This window comes from Petromyzon marinus, chromosome 35, assembly GCF_048934315.1.
Source record: "Petromyzon marinus isolate PM22_M1 ecotype Great Lakes invasive population chromosome 35, UKy_Petmar_22M1.pri1.0, whole genome shotgun sequence".
Taxonomy (NCBI): domain Eukaryota; kingdom Metazoa; phylum Chordata; class Hyperoartia; order Petromyzontiformes; family Petromyzontidae; genus Petromyzon; species Petromyzon marinus.
The window spans coordinates 13,565,165-13,584,725 of record NC_133701.1 but is presented as its reverse complement, the minus strand read 5'-3'; the positions used below and the strand labels follow the sequence as shown (position 1 = coordinate 13,584,725).

Genomic DNA, 19,561 nt, shown 5'->3' with positions numbered 1-19,561 from the left:
GTGGTTCTAGATACAGGACACCCAACACTCTCACTCACTATGTGTGTGTGCAGGGTTGTTCTAGAGACAGGACACCCAGCACACTCACTCACTGTGGGTGTGTGCAGAGTGGTTCTAGAGACAGGACACCCAGCACACTCACTCACTGTGTGTGTGTGCAGGGTGGTTCTATAGACAGGACAACCAGCACTCTCACTCACTGTGTGTGTGCAAGGTGGTTCTATAGACAACAGGACATACAGCACTCTCACTCACTGTGTGTGTGCAGGGTGGTTCTAGAGACTTGACACCCAGCACACTCACTCACTGTGGGTGTGTGCAGGGTGGGTCTAGAGACAGGACACCCAGCACTCTCACTCACTGTGTGTGTGTGCCAGGTGTTTATATAGACAGGACACCCAGCACTCTCACTCACTGTGTGTGTGTGCAGGATGGTTCTATAGACAACAGGACACCCAGCACTCTCACTCACTGTGTGTGTGTGCAGGGTGGTTCCACAGACAGGACATCCAGCAGAATAACTCACTGTGTGTGTGCAGGGTGGTTCTATACACAACAGGACACCCAGCACTTTTACTCACTGTGTGTGTGTGTGTGTTTGCAGGGTGGTTCTATAGACAGGACACACAGCACACTCACTGTGTGTGTGTGTGCAGGGTGGTTCTACAGACAATAGGACACCCAGCACTCTCACTCACTGTGTGTGCAGGGTGGTTCTAGATACAGGACACCCAACACTCTCACTCACTGTGTGTGTGCGCAGGGTTGTTCTAGAGACAGTACACCCAGCACACTCACTCACTGTGGGTGTGTGCAGGGTGGTTCTAGAGACAGGACACCCAGCACACTCACTCACTGTGTGTGTGTGCAGGGTGGTTCTAGAGACAGGACACCCAGCACTCTCACTCACTGTGTGTGTGCAAGGTGGTTCTATATACAACAGGACACACAGCACTCTCACTCACTGTGTGTGTGCAGGGTGGTTCTAGAGATTTGACACCCAGCACACTCACTCACTGTGGGTGTGTGCAGGGTGGGTCTAGAGACAGGACACCCAGCACTCTCACTCACTGTGTATGTGTGTGCAGGGTTTTTCCACAGACAGGACACCCAGCACTCTCACTCACTGTGTGTGTGTGTGTGCAGGGTGGTTCCAGAGACAGGACACCCAGCACTCTCACTCTCTGTGTGTGCAGGGTGCTTCTATAGACAATAGGACACCCAGCACACCAACTCACTGTGTGTGTGCAGGGTGGTTCTATACACAACATGACACCCAGCACTCTTACTCACTGTGTGTGTGCGTGCAGGGTGGTTCTATAGACAGGACACCCAGCACACTCACTGTGTGTGTGTGCAGGGTGGTTCTATAAACAACAGGACACGCAGCACACTCACTCACTGTGTGTGTGCAGGGTGGTTCTAGAGACAGGACACCCACCAGACTCACTCACTGTGGGTGTGTGCAGGGTTGTTCTAGAGACTGGAGTGATTGGAGGGCATGGGCCAGATCAGCTCAATAACAACGGTAGGAGGCTGCTAGATTTTTGTGCAGCCCATGGGCTTGTAATTACCAACACGCTGTTCCGGCATCGGCGCATCCACACAACATCATGGATGCATGCCGGGTCCAAGCAAGAACATCTGCTGGACTACATAGTGACGGACCAGCGAATGCGAGCCCATGTCCTTGACACCAGGACCTACCGTGGAGCTGATCTGCCCTCTGACCATCGACTAGTCATCTGTAAGATGCGCCTGCCATTCTTCCACTCCGGTGGTGGGTGTACACCCAGGACCCCATTCCAACCTAAAGTGGCCTGGTCTCAGTTATCTGATGAAAGTTGCAAGCGAGAATTTCATCATCGCTTGCGGCTGGGATTGGCATCGTCCCCGACTCCTCCTGATGTCGAGGGTAAATGGGCGAGGTTTAGGACTGTGACTCATGCAGCTGCAATGGCTGCTTTGGGTACGCGGTCCAGACCTCCCCATACACCCTGGATGACAGAGGAGTTGTTCAGGATGGTTGAGAAAAAGCGACAGGCCCACTGTCATCGGCTACAGAATCCCACGTCAGAGAATGAGGAGGCTTACCGCAGCCTTCGCTCGGAGGTTCGGAGAGCCGTGAGGCGCTGCAAGGATGGGTGGTGGTCGCGGGTTGCTGAGGAGATGGAGTCTGCCTCAGTGGCCCGTGATCACAAATCGCTATTTAACTCCATCAAAAAAGTAACCTGCAGCGCCACACCTATTACCATCATTAGGGGAAAAAACGGTGATCCAATTTCCGACCCCCAGGAACAGGTTCGCAGATTTGCTGAGCATTTCTGTGAGGTCCTGGGGGAGGGAAAATCCCACAGCCAGGAAAACATCGTGGCACAAAGTGAGGATGACCCTGCTGAGGCTGCGGTGCCTCAAATATTGGATGAAGTCACCCCCTGTGAGTGGCTGGCTGAGGTGCCATCTGCTGAGGAAGTATTGAAGGCGATACGGAGTCTGAGACCAGGAAAGGCAGCGGGCAGAGATGATCTCCCAAGCGAAATGCTGAGGGAGGGTGGCGTTTGTGCACAGACTGCCCTATATGACATCATAACAACAGTCTGGACCACTGGACGGGTTCCGCAGGATTGGAAGGATGCCCTGGTGGTCCCCCTTTTTAAGAAGGGGGACCGCACAGACTGTAACAACTACAGGGGCATCTCACTCCTCAGTGTGCCGGGAAAGGTCCTGGCAAGGATTATTCAGCATCGCCTTGCCAGGCACGCTGAGGAGAGGCTTGCGGAGCCCCAATGCGGTTTCAGGAAAGGGCGGTCCTGCACAGATGCCATATTTTCTGTCCGTCTGCTACAGCAGAGGTGTAGGGAATTCCAACAAGACCTACATCTCTGCTTTATTGACCTGGTCAAGGCCTATGATACCATCAGTAGGCCTGGGCTCTGGGTCGTTCTTCGTGCTTTTGGAGTACCTGACCCTCTGCTCACGATCATTAAGGACCTTCATGATGGTGAGCGGGCCCGGGTAAAACTACGTGGCCGGGAGTCAGAGCCATTCCCTGTACACCTTGGGGTGCGACAGGGATGTCCTCTGGCTCCCACATTATTTAACATCTATTTTGACCACGTAGTTCGTGAAGCCTTCAATAGCTGTACCGGGGGAATCTCCATATGGTACAGATATAATGGGAGGCTAATCGATGCCCGGGTGCGGTCAAGGGATGGCTCCCTATTGCTCAACCACGTTATGTATGCTGATGACTTGGTAATAGCTGCTCAGTCAGAGGAGGAGTTGGAGACGCTGCTGCTGAGACTGGAGCGTGCCACTAAGAGGTGGGGCCTTACCATCAGCCCCACCAAAACTAAGCACCTGCCTGGGTATTTTGTACCATCGGACACTCCACCCCCACAACTCCCAATCGGTGATGGGGCAGTTGTGGAGAGAGTGGAGAGTTTCCCATACCTGGGCAGTGTGCTTATGACTGGCTCCAGTTTAACAGCAGAGGTCTCACTCCGAATCAGTCGAGCGGCAATATCTTTTCATCGGTTGCGTAACGCTGTGTGGAAGCTACCTGGTCTGTCGCTCCGCACTAAGCTTCAGGTCTTCTCGGCCACGGTCATTCCCTCCCTTCTCTACGCTTGCGAAACGTGGACCCCCCTAATGGAACATCTTCGCCGGTTAGAAACATTTAGGCTGACCTGCCTACGATCCATCCTGGGTTTAACCAGACTGGATTGTGTGAGGAGCTCACAAATCCTTGAAAGATCTGGGCAGGGTCCCATCGGTGAGCTCCTCCGGCAGGCAAGGCTGCGATGGCTGGGTCATGTAGCCCGCATGCCCAGCCACCGCATGCCGAAACAGCTTTTGTTTGGCCGGATTGAGGGGGCTAAGCGGGCGCGGCACGGGCTAGAGAAGAGATGGAGTGATGTGGTACAGGAGGACGTGGAGCTGAGTGGACTTGCCGATGACTGGTACCAGCGGTGTCAAGATCGGCCTCTGTGGAGGAGGCTCGTGAAGGATGCTACTGGGCAGTTGGAGGCAGTCGCCCTCCAACAACAACGGAGGGCGGAGGAGCGACGCTCACAACAGCGAGCGGAGCGCCGGGTGGCTAAAGCACAGCAGGTTGGCACAGTAGGGGGCACAGGTGGTGCATCAGCCAGTCATCTCAGTCAGTCGACCCGTGGCACCTGGGTCTGCCCCGTGACCTCCTGCCAGCGGGCGTTCGACACTTCACGTGGCCTCAGGGTGCACATAGCCTGGCACAAGCGTCGTGGTGACGTCACCGCCACTTAGTGGCGAATGGCGGTTGTTGTTGTTGTTGTCTAGAGACAGGACACCCAGCACACTCACTCACTCACTGTGTGTGTGCAGGGTAGTTCCACAGACAGGACACCCAGCACTCTCACTCACTGTGTGTGTGTGCAGGGTGCTTCTATAGACAACAGGACACCCAGCACACTAACTCACTGTGTGTGCAGGGTGGTTCTATACACAACAGGACACCCAGCACTCTCACTCACTGTGTGTGTGCAGGGTGGATCTATAGACAACAGGACACCCAGCACACTCACTCACTGTGTGTGTGCAGGGTGGTTCTAGATACAGGACACCCAACACTCTCACTCACTATGTGTGTGTGCAGGGTTGTTCTAGAGACAGGACACCCAGCACACTCACTCACTGTGGGTGTGTGCAGGGTGGTTCTAGAGACAGGACACCCAGCACACTCACTCACTGTGTGTGTGTGCAGGGTGGTTCTATAGACAGGACAACCAGCACTCTCACTCACTGTGTGTGTGCAAGGTGGTTCTATAGACAACAGGACATACAGCACTCTCACTCACTGTGTGTGTGCAGGGTGGTTCTAGAGACTTGACACCCAGCACACTCACTCACTGTGGGTGTGTGCAGGGTGGGTCTAGAGACAGGACACCCAGCACTCTCACTCACTGTGTGTGTGTGCCAGGTGTTTATATAGACAGGACACCCAGCACTCTCACTCACTGTGTGTGTGTGCAGGATGGTTCTATAGACAACAGGACACCCAGCACTCTCACTCACTGTGTGTGTGTGCAGGGTGGTTCCACAGACAGGACACCCAGCAGAATAACTCACTGTGTGTGTGCAGGGTGGTTCTATACACAACAGGACACCCAGCACTTTTACTCACTGTGTGTGTGTGTGTGTTTGCAGGGTGGTTCTATAGACAGGACACACAGCACACTCACTGTGTGTGTGTGTGCAGGGTGGTTCTACAGACAATAGGACACCCAGCACTCTCACTCACTGTGTGTGCAGGGTGGTTCTAGATACAGGACACCCAACACTCTCACTCACTGTGTGTGTGCGCAGGGTTGTTCTAGAGACAGTACACCCAGCACACTCACTCACTGTGGGTGTGTGCAGGGTGGTTCTAGAGACAGGACACCCAGCACACTCACTCACTGTGTGTGTGTGCAGGGTGGTTCTAGAGACAGGACACCCAGCACTCTCACTCACTGTGTGTGTGCAAGGTGGTTCTATATACAACAGGACACACAGCACTCTCACTCACTGTGTGTGTGCAGGGTGGTTCTAGAGATTTGACACCCATCACACTCACTCACTGTGGGTGTGTGCAGGGTGGGTCTAGAGACAGGACACCCAGCACTCTCACTCACTGTGTATGTGTGTGCAGGGTTTTTCCACAGACAGGACACCCAGCACTCTCACTCACTGTGTGTGTGTGCCGGGTGTTTATATAGACAGGACACCCAGCACTTTCACTCACTGTGTGTGTGTGCAGGATGGTTCTATAGACAATAGGACACCCAGCACTCTCACTCACTGTGTGTGTGTGCAGGGTGGTTCCACAGACAGGACACCCAGCAGAATAACTCACTGTGTGTGTGCAGGGTGGTTCTAAACACAACAGGACACCCAGCACTTTTACTCACTGTGTGTGTGTGCAGAGTGGTTCTATAGACAGGAAACCCAGCACACTCACTGTGTGTGTGTGTGCAGGGTGGTTCTATAGACAACAGGACACCCAGCACTCTCACTGTGTGTGCAGGGTGGTTCTAGAGACAGGACACCCAGCAGACTCACTCACTGTAGGTGTGTGCAGGGTGGTTCTAGGGACAGGACACCCAGCACACTCACTCAATGTGGGTGTGTGCAGGGTGGTTCTAGAGACAGGACACCCAGCACTCTCACTCACTGTGTGTGTGTGTGTGCAGGGTGCTTCTATAGACAACAGGACACCCAGCACACTCACTCACTGTGTGTGTGCAGGGTGGTTCTAGATACAGGACACCCAACATTCTCACTCACTCTGTGTGTGTGTGCAGGGTGGTTCTAGAGACAGGACACCCAGCACTCTCACTCACTGTGTGTGTGTGCAGGATGGTTCTATATACAAGAGGACACCCAGTACTCTCACTCACTGTGTGTGTGCAGGGTGGTTCTAGAGACAGGACACCCAGCACTCTCACTCACTGTGTATGTGTGTGCAGGGTTTTTCCACAGACAGGACACCCAGCACTCTCACTCACTGTGTGTGTGTGCCGGGTGTTTATATAGACAGGACACCCAGCACTTTCACTCACTGTGTGTGTGTGCAGGATGGTTCTATAGACAACAGGACACCCAGCACTCTCACTCACTGTGTGTGTGTGCAGGGTGGTTCCACAGACAGGACACCCAGCAGAATAACTCACTATGTGTGTGCAGGGTGGTTCTAAACACAACAGGACACCCAGCACTTTTACTCACTGTGTGTGTGTGCAGAGTGGTTCTATAGACAGGAAACCCAGCACACTCACTGTGTGTGTGTGTGCAGGGTGGTTCTATAGACAACAGGACACCCAGCACTCTCACTGTGTGTGCAGGGTGGTTCTAGAGACAGGACACCCAGCACACTCACTCAATGTGGGTGTGTGCAGGGTGGTTCTAGAGCCAGGACACCCAGCACACTCACTCAATGTGGGTGTGTGCAGGGTGGTTCTAGAGACAGGACACCCAGCACTCTCACTCACTGTGTGTGTGTGTGTGCAGGGTGCTTCTATAGACAACAGGACACCCAGCACACTCACTCACTGTGTGTGTGCAGGGTGGTTCTAGAGACAGGACACCCAGCACTCTCACTCACTGTGTGTGTGCAGGATGGTTCTATATACAAGAGGACACCCAGTACTCTCACTCACTGTGTGTGTAGGGTGGTTCTAGAGACAGGACACACAGCACACTCACTCACTGTGGGTGTGTGTGCAGGGTGGTTCTAGAGACAGGACACCCAGCACTCTCACTCACTGTGTGTGTGCAGGGTGGTTCTAGAGACACGACACCCAGCACTCTCACTCACTATGTGTGTGTGTGCAGGGTGGTTCTAGAGACAGGACACCCAGCACTCTCACTCACTGTGTGTGTGCAGGGTGGTTCTAGAAACATGACACCCAGCACTCTCACTCACTATGTGTGTGTGTGCAGGGTGGTTCTAGAGACAGGACACCCAGCACTCTCACTCACTGTGTGTGTGCAGGGTGGTTCTAGAGACACGACACCCAGCACTCTCACTCATTGTGTGTGTGTGTGCAGGGTGCTTCTATAGACAACAGGACAAACAGCACACTCACTCACTGTGTTTGTGCAGGGTGGTTCTATACACAACAGGACACCCAGCACTCTTACTCACTGTGTGTGTGTGTAGGGTGGTTCTATAGACAGGACACCCAGCACTCTTACTCACTGTGTGTGTGTGCAGGGTGGATCTATAGACAACAGGACACCCAGCACACTCACTGTGTGTGTGCAGGGTGGTTCTATAGACAACAGGACACCCAGCACTCTCAATCACTGTGTGTGTGTGCAGGGTGGTTCTATAGACAGGACACCCAGCACACTCACTGTGTTTGTGTGCAGGGTGGTTCTATAGACAACAGGACACCCAGCACTCTCACTCACTGTTTGTGTGCAGGGTGGTTCTAGAGACCGGACACCCAGCACTCTCACTCACTGTGTGTGTGTGTGTGTGGAGGGTGCTTCTATAGACAACAGGACACCCAGCACACTCACTCACTGTGTGTGTGCAGGGTGGTTCTATAGACAGGACACCCAACACTCTCACTCACTGTGTGTGTGTGTGTGCAGGGTGGTTCTATAGACAGGACACCCAGCACACTCACTTTGTGTGTGTGCAGGGTGGTTCTATAGACAACAGGACACCCAGCACTCTCACTCACTGTTTGTGTGCAGGGTGGTTCTAGAGACAGGACACCCAGCACTCTCACTCACTGTGTGTGTGCAGGATGGTTCTATATGCAAGAGGACACCCAATAATCTCACTCACTGTGCGTGTGCAGGGTAGTTCTAGAGACAGGACACCCAGCACACTCACTCACTGTGTGTGTGTGCAGGGTGGTTCTATAGACAGGACACCCAGCACTCTCACTCACTGTTTGTGTGTGCAGGGTGGTTCTATAGATAACAGGACACCCAGCACTCTCACTCACTGTGTGTGTGCAGGTTGGTTCTAGAGACAGGACACCCAGCACACCCACTCACTGTGTTTGTGTGTGCAGGGTGGTTCTATCGACAGGAATCCGAGCACTCTCACTCACTGTGTGTGTTTGCAGGGTGGTTCAATAGACAACAGGACACCCAGCACTCTCACTCACTGTGTGTGTGCAGGGTGGTTATAGAGACAGGACACCCAGCACACTCACTCACTGTGTGTGCGCGCAGGGTGCTTCTATAGACAACAGGACACCCAGCACACTCACTCACTGTGCGTGTGCAGGGTGGTTCTATACACAACAGGACACCCAGCACTCTCACTCACTGTGTGTGTGTGTGCAGGGTGGTTCTAGAAACATGACACCCAGCACTCTCACTCACTATGTGGGTGTGTGCAGGGTGGTTCTAGAGACAGGACACCCAGCACTCTCACTCACTGTGTGTGTGCAGGGTGGTTCTAGAGACACGACACCCAGCACTCTCACTCATTGTGTGTGTGTGTGCAGGGTGCTTCTATAGACAACAGGACAACCAGCACTTGCCCCTACAGTCTGTTAAGGCTATATGGGGGATCTTTGTCTTTGTCTATAGACAGGACACCCAGCACTCTTACTCACGGTGTGTGTGTGCAGGGTGGTTCTATAGACAACAGGACACCAAGCACACTCACTGTGTGTGTGTGTGCAGGGTGGTTCTATAGACAACAGGACACCCAGCACTCTCAGTCACTGTGTGTGTGTGCAGGGTGGTTCTATAGACAGGACACCCAGCACACTCACTGTGTTTGTGTGCAGGGTGGTTCTATAGACAACAGGACACCCAGCACTCTCACTCACTGTTTGTGTGCAGGGTGGTTCTAGAGACAGGACACCAAGCACTCTCACTCACTGTGTGTGTGTGTGCAGGGTGGTTCCACAGACAGGACACCCAGCATTCTCACTCACTGTGTGTGTGTGTGTGGAGGGTGCTTCTATAGACAACAGGACACCCAGCACACTCACTCACTGTGTGTGTGCAGGGTGGTTCTAGAGACAGGACACCCAGCAGACTCACTCACTGTGGGTGTGTGCAGGGTGGTTCTAGAGACAGGACACCCAGCACAATTACTCACTGTGGGTGTGTGCTGGGTGGTTCTAGAGACAGGACACCCAGCACACTCACTCACTGTGGGTGTGTGCAGGGTGGTTCTAGAGACAGGACACCCAGCACTCTCACTCATTGTGTGTGTGTGCAGGGTGCTTCTATAGACAACAGGACACCCAGCACATTCACTCACTGTGTGTGTGCAGGGTGGTTCTATACACAACAGGACACCCAGCACTCTCACTCACTGTGTGTGTGTGTGCAGGGTGGTTGTATAGACAGGACACCCAGCACATTCACTCACTGTGTGTGTGCAGGGTGGTTCTATACACAACAGGACACCCAGCACTCTCACTCACTGTGTGTGTGTGTGTGCAGGGTTGTTCTATAGACAGGACACCCAGCACACTCACTCACTGTGGGTGTGTGCAGGGTGGTTCTAGAAACAGGACACCCAGCACTCTCACTCACTGTGTGTGTGTGCAGGGTGGTTCCACAGACAGGACACCCAGCACTCTCACTCACTGTGTGTGTGCAGGGTGGATCTATACACAACAGGACACCCAGCACTCTTACTCACTGTGTGTGTGTAGGGTGGTTCTATAGACAACAGGACACCCAGCACTCTCACTCACTGTGTGTGTGCAGGGTTGTTCTAGAGACAGGACACCCAGCACACTCACTCACTGTGGGTGTGTGCAGGGTGGTTCTAGATACAGGACTCCCTACACTTTCACTCACTGTGTGTGTGTGTGCAGGGTGGTTCAAGAGACACGACACCCAGCACTCTCACTCACTGTGTGTGTGTGTGCAGGATGGTTCTATAGACAACAGGACACCCAGCACTCTTACTCACTGTGTGTGTGCAGGGTGGTTCTAGAGACAGGACACCCAGCACACACACTCACTGTGGGTGTGTGCAGGGTGGTTCTAGAGACAGGACACCCAGCACACTCACTCACTGTGTGTGTGTGCAGGGTGGTTCTATAGACAGGACACCCAGCACTCTCACTCACTGTGTGTGTGTGCAGGGTGGTTTTATAGACGACAGGACACCCAGCACTCTCACTCACTGTGTGTGTGCAGGGTGGTTCTAGAGACAGGACACCCAACACACCCACTCACTGTGTTTGTGTGTGCAGGGTGGTTCTATCGACAGGACTCCCAGCACTCTCACTCACTGTGTGTGTGTGTTTGCAGGGTGGTTCTATAGACAACAGGACACCCAGCACTCTCACTCACTGTGTGTGTGCAGGGTGGTTCTAGAGACAGGACACCCAGCACACTCACTCACTGTGTGTGTGCAGGGTGGTTCTAGAGACATGACACCCAGCACTCTCACTCACTATGTGGGTGTGTGCAGGGTGGTTCTAGAGACAGGACACCCAGCACTCTCACTCACAGTGTGTGTGCACGGTGGTTCTAGAGACACGACACTCAGCACTCTCACTCATTGTGTGTGTGTGTGCAGGGTGCTTCTATAGACAACAGGACAACAAGCACACTCACTCACTGTGTGTGTGCAGGGTGGTTCTATACACAACAGGACACCCAGCACACTCACTGTGTGTGTGTGCAGGGTGGTTCTATAGACAACAGGACACCCAGCACTCTCACTCACTGCGTGTGTGTGTGCAGGGTGGTTCTATAGACAGGACACCCAGCACACTCACTGTGTGTGTGTGCAGGGTGCTTATAGAGACAGGACACCCAGCACACTCACTCACTGTGTGTGTGCAGGGTGCCTCTAGAGACAGGACACCCACCACACTCACTCACTGTGTGTGTGCAGGGTGCTTCTATAGACAACAGGACACCCAGCACTCTCACTCACTGTGTGTGTGTGCAGGGTGGTTCTAGAGACAGGACACCCAGCACACTCACTGTGTGTGTGCAGGGTGCTTCTATATACAACAGGACACCCAGCACTCTCACTCACTGTGTGTGCAGGGTGGTTCTAGAGACAGGACACCCAGCACACTCACTCACTGTGGGTGTGTGCAGGGTGGTTCTAGAGACACGACACCCAGCACACTCACTCACTGTGTGTGTGTAGGGTGGTTCTATAGACAGGACACCCAGCACACTCACTCACTGTGGGTGTGTGCAGGGTGGTTCTAGAGACAGGACACCCAGCACACTCACTCACTGTGGGTGTGTGCAGGGTGGTTCTAGAGACACGACACCCAGCACACTCACTCACTGTGTGTGTGTGTGCAGGGTGGTTCTAGAGACAGGACACCCAGCACTCTCACTCACTGTGTGTGTGCAGGGTGGTTTTAGAGACACGACACCCAGCACTCTCACTGTGTGTGTGCAGGGTGCTTCTATACACAAGACACCCAGCACACTCACTGTCTGTGTGTGTGCAGGGTGGTTTTAGAGACAGGACACCCAGCACTCTCACTCACTGTGTGTGTGCAGGGTGGTTCTAGAGACAGGACACCCAGCACTCTCACTCACTGTGTGTGTGTGCAGGGTGGTTCTAGAGACAGGACACCCAGCACTCTCACTCACTGTGTGTGTGTGCAGGGTGGTTCTAGAGACAGGACACCCAGCACTTTCACTCACTGTGTGTGTGCAGGGTGGTTCTATAGACAACAGGACACCCAGCACTCTCACTCACTGTGTGCAGGGTGGTTTTAGAGACACGACACCCAGCACTCTCACTGTGTGTGTGCAGGGTGCTTCTATACACAAGACACCCAGCACACTCACTTTCTGTGTGTGTGCAGGGTGGTTTTAGAGACAGGACACCCAGCACTCTCACTCACTGTGTGTGTGCAGGGTGGTTCTAGAGACAGGACACCCAGCACTCTCACTCACTGTGTGTGTGTGCCGGGTGGCTCTAGAGACAGGACACCCAGCACACTCACTCACTGTGTGTGTGTGTGCAGGGTGGTTCTAGAGACAGGACACCCAGCACACTCACTCACTGTGTGTGTGTGTGCAGGGTGGTTCTAGAGACAGGACACCCAGCACACTCACTCACTGTGTGTGTGCAGGGTGCTTCTAGAGACAGGACACCCAGCACACTCACTCACTGTGTGTGTGCAGGGTGCTTCTATAGACAACAGGACACCCAGCACTCTCACTCACTGTGTGTGTGTGCAGGGTGGTTCTAGAGACAGGACACCCAGCACTCTCACTGTGTGTGTGCAGGGTGGTTCTATAGAGAACAGGACACCCAGCACTCTCACTCACAGTGTGTGTGCAGAGTGGTTCTATAGGCATGACACCCAACACTCTCACTCACTGTGTGTGTGTGCAAGGTGCTTCTAGAGACAGGACACCCAGCACACTCACTTTGTGTGTGCAGGGTGCTTCTATAGACAACAGGACACCCAGCACTCTCACTCACTGTGTGTGCAGGGTGGTTCTAGAGACAGGACACCCAGCACACTCACTCACTGTGGGTGTGTGCAGGGTGGTTCTAGGGACACGACACCCAGCACTCTCACTCACTGTGTGTGTGTGCAGGGTGCTTCTAGAGACAACAGGACACCGTTGTCTGTAATCTTGTCACGGCTCGTGTGGAACAATAGCGTGCACCACCACAGTCCGTGGAACACGGTGCGTATACAGCTCACATACAGCTCGTATACAGCTCGAATACGGAGTAGCACGCAGCACGGCAGGGGCTGGTAGCGGCGTGCGTTGTTCGCCAGGAGAGTCTCAGCGAGTCTCGAGAGGGAGGGTCCTGCTGCTAACGCTGCCGCATCAAGCCTCCTGTCAACGACACGGTCCTTGTTGCCGGTTGTCGTTGTTGTCGAGTTAGTGGGAAGAAACGTGGGACCCGAGAGAGAACTCGCCCACGCACACAACGGGGTTCACTGCACGTTCCGCTCAGACGGGTTCACGCACACCACCACTCAGAATGCCACCATCATCACGCGGCCACCGCGAGGAGAGACCCCTTTAGTCCCGCATTAGACCCCAGGGTCCCCCTCGTCACTCCCAGGGTCCACTTACCCGCAGTGGCGAACCCTCGCGCACGCTGGGGCAGCAGCAGCAGCAGGAAAAAGGAGACAGTGGACCTCACCACGGGTCCCGTCCGCGACTCTCGGGGTCCCATTCCGCGTCGAAGGGGTGCGGGACCCCCCCTCACCCTCTTAGCCGACGATCACCACAGGGGATCATCACAGGGGATCATCACATGGGATCAACACTGGGGCTCGTCAGAGGCCCCCCGGGTCGCGGCGACACAGAGAGACGAGATGCGCCCTGCCCCGGGGCCCCGTGTCAAGTGGCAGGGGTCTGGGGTGAGCGCGGGAGGGGAGCCCCCCCCCGGCTCCGTGACGCGGCAAGACCGCAGGGGCTCGACATCACCCCCCCTCTCTCTCCACCCCATCCCCTAACCCCACCCCATCCCCTAACCCCATCCCGCTCTCCGTTATCCCCAGTAACCCACCTCTCCCCGGTGCGTTCCACGTGGACTGTGCACACGTAGAACACACACACACGTAGAACACACACACACGTAGAACACACACCCACGTAGAACACACACACACACGTAGAACACACACACACGTAGAACACACACACGTAGAACACACACACACGTAGAACACACACACACGTAGAACACACACCCACGTAGAACACACACACACGTAGAACACACACACACACGTAGAACACACACACGTAGAACACACACACGTAGAACACACACACACGTAGAACACAAACATGTAGAACACACACACGTAGAACACACACACGTAGAACACACACACGTAGAACACACACACACGTAGAACACACACACACGTAGAACACACACACACACGTAGAACACACACACACGTAGAACACACACACGTAGAACACACACGTAGAACACACACACACACATAGAACACACACACACGTAGAACACACACGTAGAACACACACACGTAGAACACACACACACGTAGAACACACACACACGTAAAACACACACACGTAGAACACACACACACGTAGAACACACACACACGTAGAACACACACACACGTAGAACACACACACACACACACGTAGAACACACACACGTAGAACACGCGTGTGATGTCCACACAGACGTGGAAACACGTGTGCCGTCTACACAGACATGGAATACACGTATTCTGTATACACAGACGTGGAACACGCATATGATGTCCACACAGACGTGGAACACGTGTGTGCTGTATTTACAGACGTAGAACACGCGTGTGATATACACACAGACGTGAAACACGCTTGTGCTATATATACACAGACGTGGAACACGCGTGTTGTCTACACAGATGTGGAACACGCGTGTTGTCTATACAGACGTGGAACACGCATGTTGTCTACACAGACGTGGAACACGCGTGTGCTGTATACACAGACGTGGAACACGCATGTTGTCTACACAGACGTGGAACACACATGTGCTGTATACACAGACGTGGAACACGCGTGTTCTGTATACACAGATGTGGAACACGCGTGTGCTGTATACACAGACGTGGAACACGCATGTTGTCTACACAGACGTGGAACACACATGTGCTGTATACACAGACGTGGAACACGCATGTTGTCTACACAGACGTGGAACACGCGTGTGCTGTATACACAGACGTGGAACACGCATGTTGTCTACACAGACGTGGAACACACATGTGCTGTATACACAGACGTGGAACACGCGTGTTCTGTATACACAGATGTGGAACACGCGTGATGTCTACACAGACATATACCACACGTGCTCTCTACACACAGACGTGGAACACGCGTGATGTCTACAGACGTGGAACACGCGTGATGTCTACAGACGTGAAACACGTGTGTTGTCTACACAGACGTGGAACACGCGTGATGTCTACAGACGTGGAACACGCGTGATGTCTACAGACGTGGAACACGCGTGATGTCTTCGCAGGTGTAATGGTTCGATAGAGGCGCTTACACTCGTGTGGAGGCAACACTATTTATTGAACACACATGCAACACACCTGCAGCACACCTCCAAACACACCTGCAACACACCTGCAGCACACCTGCAACACACCTGCAGCACACCTGCAGCACACCTGCAGCACACCCTACACATGAGGTGGTGGCCACCGTCCTACTCTCGCTAACACTCGGGTACTACTTGGTGTGGCCAAGCCAGGAGGGCTTCTGCTTGGCCGCGATGACTGGAGGCTTCTTTCTTCAGAGTCTTAATGAGACGTCTTCATCCCAGGCACCAACATCCCAGCTCTCTCCGCTGAGCCCGCGTGGCCGGCCACACCCTGGCCACGCCCCCCTTCTCGAATCCCCGAGAAGGCTCCACTCCCCGACCATGTGACCCCAGGGTCCCTCAGGGCCCCTGGCCCCCTCCTGGATCCGGTTACGTGCCTAGCCGGGGTCACTCGGAGTGCCACGGCCTGACACAACCTCCATGGTACCCATCAACAGCCTCCATACCAAACAGGCAGTGACGTCACGCGTACAGACCCAACATAGCAGTGACGTCATGTGTGTACAGACCCGATACAGTAGTGACATCATATGTCACTACATTACCCCCCCCCCCCCCCCCCCATGTAACATACAGCCATCCCGGTTGTGACCATATAAAGAACAAAACGTGTGCCTCCCAACAAATCAGAACGGCAATAAATAACCGGCGAACGACAATAAATTACGCTACTAACATACAGTGAGGGAAACAAGCATTTGATGCCCTGCTGATTTTGTACTTTGCCCACTGAAAAAGAAATTATCAGTCTTTAATTTTAATGGTAGGTTTATTTGAACAGTGAGAGACAGAATAACAACAAAATATCCAGAAAAACGCATGACAAAAATGTAAAAAATTGATTTGCATTTTGACGAGGGAAATAAGTATTTGACCCCTCTGCAAAACATGACTTAGTACTTCGTGGCAAAACCCTTGTTGGCAATCACAGAGGTCAGACGTTTCTTGTAGTTGGCCACCAGGTTTGCACACATCTCAGGAGGGATTTTGTCCCACTCCACTTTGCAGATCTTCTCCAAGTCATTAAGGTTTCGAGGCTGACGTTTGGCAACTCGAACCTTTAGCTCCCTCCATAGATTTTCTATGGGATTAAGGTCTGGAGACTAGCTAGGCCACTCCATGACCCTAATGTGCTTCTTCTTGAGGCACTCCTTTGTTGCCTTGGCCGTGTGTTTTGGGTCATTGTCATGCTGGAATACCCATCCACGACCCATTTTCAATGACCTGGCAGAGGGAAGAAGGTTCTCACCCAAGATTTGACGGTACATGGCCCCGTCCATCGTCCCTTTGATGCGGTGAAGTTGTCCTGTCCCCTTAGCAGAAAAACACCCCCAAAGCATAATGTTTCCACCTCCATGTGTGACGGTGGGGATGGTGTTCTTGGGGTCATAGGCAGCATTCCTCCTCCTCCAAACATGGCGAGTTGAGTTGATGTCAAAAAGCTCCATTTTGGTCTCATCTGACTACAACACTTTCACCCAGTTGTCCTCTGAATCATTCAGATGTTCATTGGCAAACTTCAGACGGGCATGTATATGTGCTTTCTTGAGCAGGGGGACCTTGTGGGCGCTGCAGGATTTCAGTCCTTCACGGCGTAGTGTGTTACCAATTGTTTTCTTGGTAACTATGGTCCCAGCTGCCTTGAGATCATTTACAAGATCCTCCCGTGTAGTTCTGGGCTGATTCCTCACCGTTCTCATGATCATTGAAACTCCACGAGGTGAGATTTTGCATGGAGCCCCAGGCCGAGGGAGATTGACAGTTCTTTTGTGTTTCTTCCATTTGCGAATAATCACACCAATTGTTGTCACCTTCTCACCAAGCTGCTTGGCAATGGTCTTGTAGCCCATTCCAGCCTTGTGTAGGTCTACAATCTTGTCCCTGACATCCTTGGAGAGCTCTTTGGTCTTGGCCATGGTGGAAAGTTTGGAATCTGATTGATTGATTGCTTCTGTGGACAGGTGTCTTTTATACAGGTAACAAGCTGAGATTAGGAGCACTCCCTTTAAGAGTGTGCTCCTAATCTCAGCTTGTAACCTGTATAAAAGACACCTGGGAGCCAGAAATCTTTCTGATTGAGAGGGGGTCAAATACTTATTTCCCTCATTAAAATGCAAATCAATTTATAACATTTTGACATGCGTTTTTTCTGGATTTTGTTCTTGTTATTCTGTCTCTCACTGTTCAATAAACCTACCATTAAAATTATAGACTGATCATTTCTTTGTCAGTGAGCAAACGTACAAAATCAGCAGGGGATCAATACTTTTTTCCCTCACTGTATGTACACATCAGAGAGAGAGAAAGAAAAAAACACGACAAAAACAATAAGATGGTGGAATAACAACACAACAAGCATGCATGAAGCAGTCAGCTCATAGGACCCCCTCCATCTCCGGTGCACCCCTGTAAAATCATGCACTCACTGAACAATAAAAAACTGGAGTGACAACATACAACGCGTGAAAGAGTCATTTAAAGCGCGCGGTTTTTGAACGGGTCCATGTGGCTGGACCCCCAGGCGAGGTGGGCCGAAGCTCCCTGGAAGGTCTGGGGAAATGTCAGCGCTGGCGGGCGAGTGCGGCCGCTCAGTTATGGGCGGCAGCGTCGACGGGGGGCGGTCGGTTGCTATGGGAGCAGCAGCCGGTAGTGCCAGGAGTTTCACGAGCTCCGATCCTGTGGGCGGTACCACAGAACCACTCTGAGGAACCACCTTTACAGGCGCGCCCCCGAGTTCGGCCCACGGAATTTTGAGATGAGGGGTCGTGATGGGGATGAACAAACAGCTTAAGTCACAACCTGGGACAGTACAGCACCGATTCCCGTGTTGCTAGCATCGGTGTCCAAAATGAATGGCAAGGAAAAGTCTAGATATCGGAGGGGAGGGACGCCCACCAATCCATCGCGAAGGGCAACGATGGCGGCCTCCTCCTCCGCTCCCCACCGAAATTTCTGTTCCTTTGTCGTCAGGGCATGGAGGGGCTTAGCAACGGTGGTGAACCCGGGCACAAAGCGACGATAATTGTAGGCAAAACCGATAAAACTGTGGACCTCACCCACCGAGGGGTAGGATACGTGCGCACGTACGCAGTTTTATCGGGATCAGTTGAAATACCAGATTCGCTAACTATGTGTCCAAGATACCATACGGACGTTTGCAACATATGGCACTTCTATGGTTTAAACTTATGATTAGTCTGTCTCATCTTAAGGAAAACAGCGCATAGCCAGGTCAGGTGCTCATCAAACGTGTGACTAAACATGATAACGTCGTCCAAATATATCAGGCAGGAGTCCCATTGGAGTTCTGCGAGGACTAGCTCTATTAATCTCTGGAAAGTTGCCGGGGCCGAGTGGAGGCCCATCAGAAGCCTGTTAAATTTGAATAAGCCCTGCGGCATTCGGAAAGCAGTCTTAGGTTTTGAGCAAACATCGAGGGGTAATTGCCAGAACCCCGAAAGCAGGTCAAGTGTAGAGAAGAAATGCACCCCCGATAACGCATCAAGCCAATCGTCCATCCGGGGCAGGGGGTACGTGTCCGCAACAGACACCTTGCTTTCTGAAGTCTACGCGGAAGCGCAGACTTCCAATGTGCTTTTTCACCAGCACGATGGGAGCACCCCAAGGGCTCGTGGATGGGGAAATAACATCGGCGGCCAACATTTCATTGACCTCTTGGCGCACGTGTTATTTTTCAGCCGGGATTAACCGGTAGCGATTTTGCCGGATGGGGGGAGAGTCACCTGTATCAAAATGGTGGCTCAGGAGGGTCGCCCGACCGAGATCAAATTTACCCCGGCTGAAAATGTCCCGAAATTCAAGTAACAGAGGACGCAATGCGGATCTCTGAGCATTAGACAGGTTTCGATTCTTGGAGCACAGCGCATCTGCCCACGTGGCATTCTCTATATACGCGTGGCAAGTGGTCTGCGAAGCATCAACACCCCGGATCATGTCACCGTGGACCATCGCGGCTGATGCGTGAGCAAGCACTGTCCCTGCCTG

The 19,561-nt window shown here is 53.0% G+C and overlaps 1 protein-coding gene across 1 annotated transcript in view; it reads right to left on the bottom strand.

The window, feature by feature from the left end:
• MPL (MPL proto-oncogene, thrombopoietin receptor) overlaps positions 1-13,873 on the bottom strand; it is a 55,786-nt gene extending 41,913 nt beyond the window's left edge. Inside the window, exon 1 of the mRNA XM_032966316.2 lies at positions 13,540-13,873. Within this exon, the coding sequence (XP_032822207.1) occupies positions 13,540-13,642 (103 nt within the window). The 5' untranslated portion in view covers positions 13,643-13,873. The remainder of the gene's footprint in view (positions 1-13,539) is intronic.
• Positions 13,874-19,561: the final 5,688 nt, after the last annotated feature.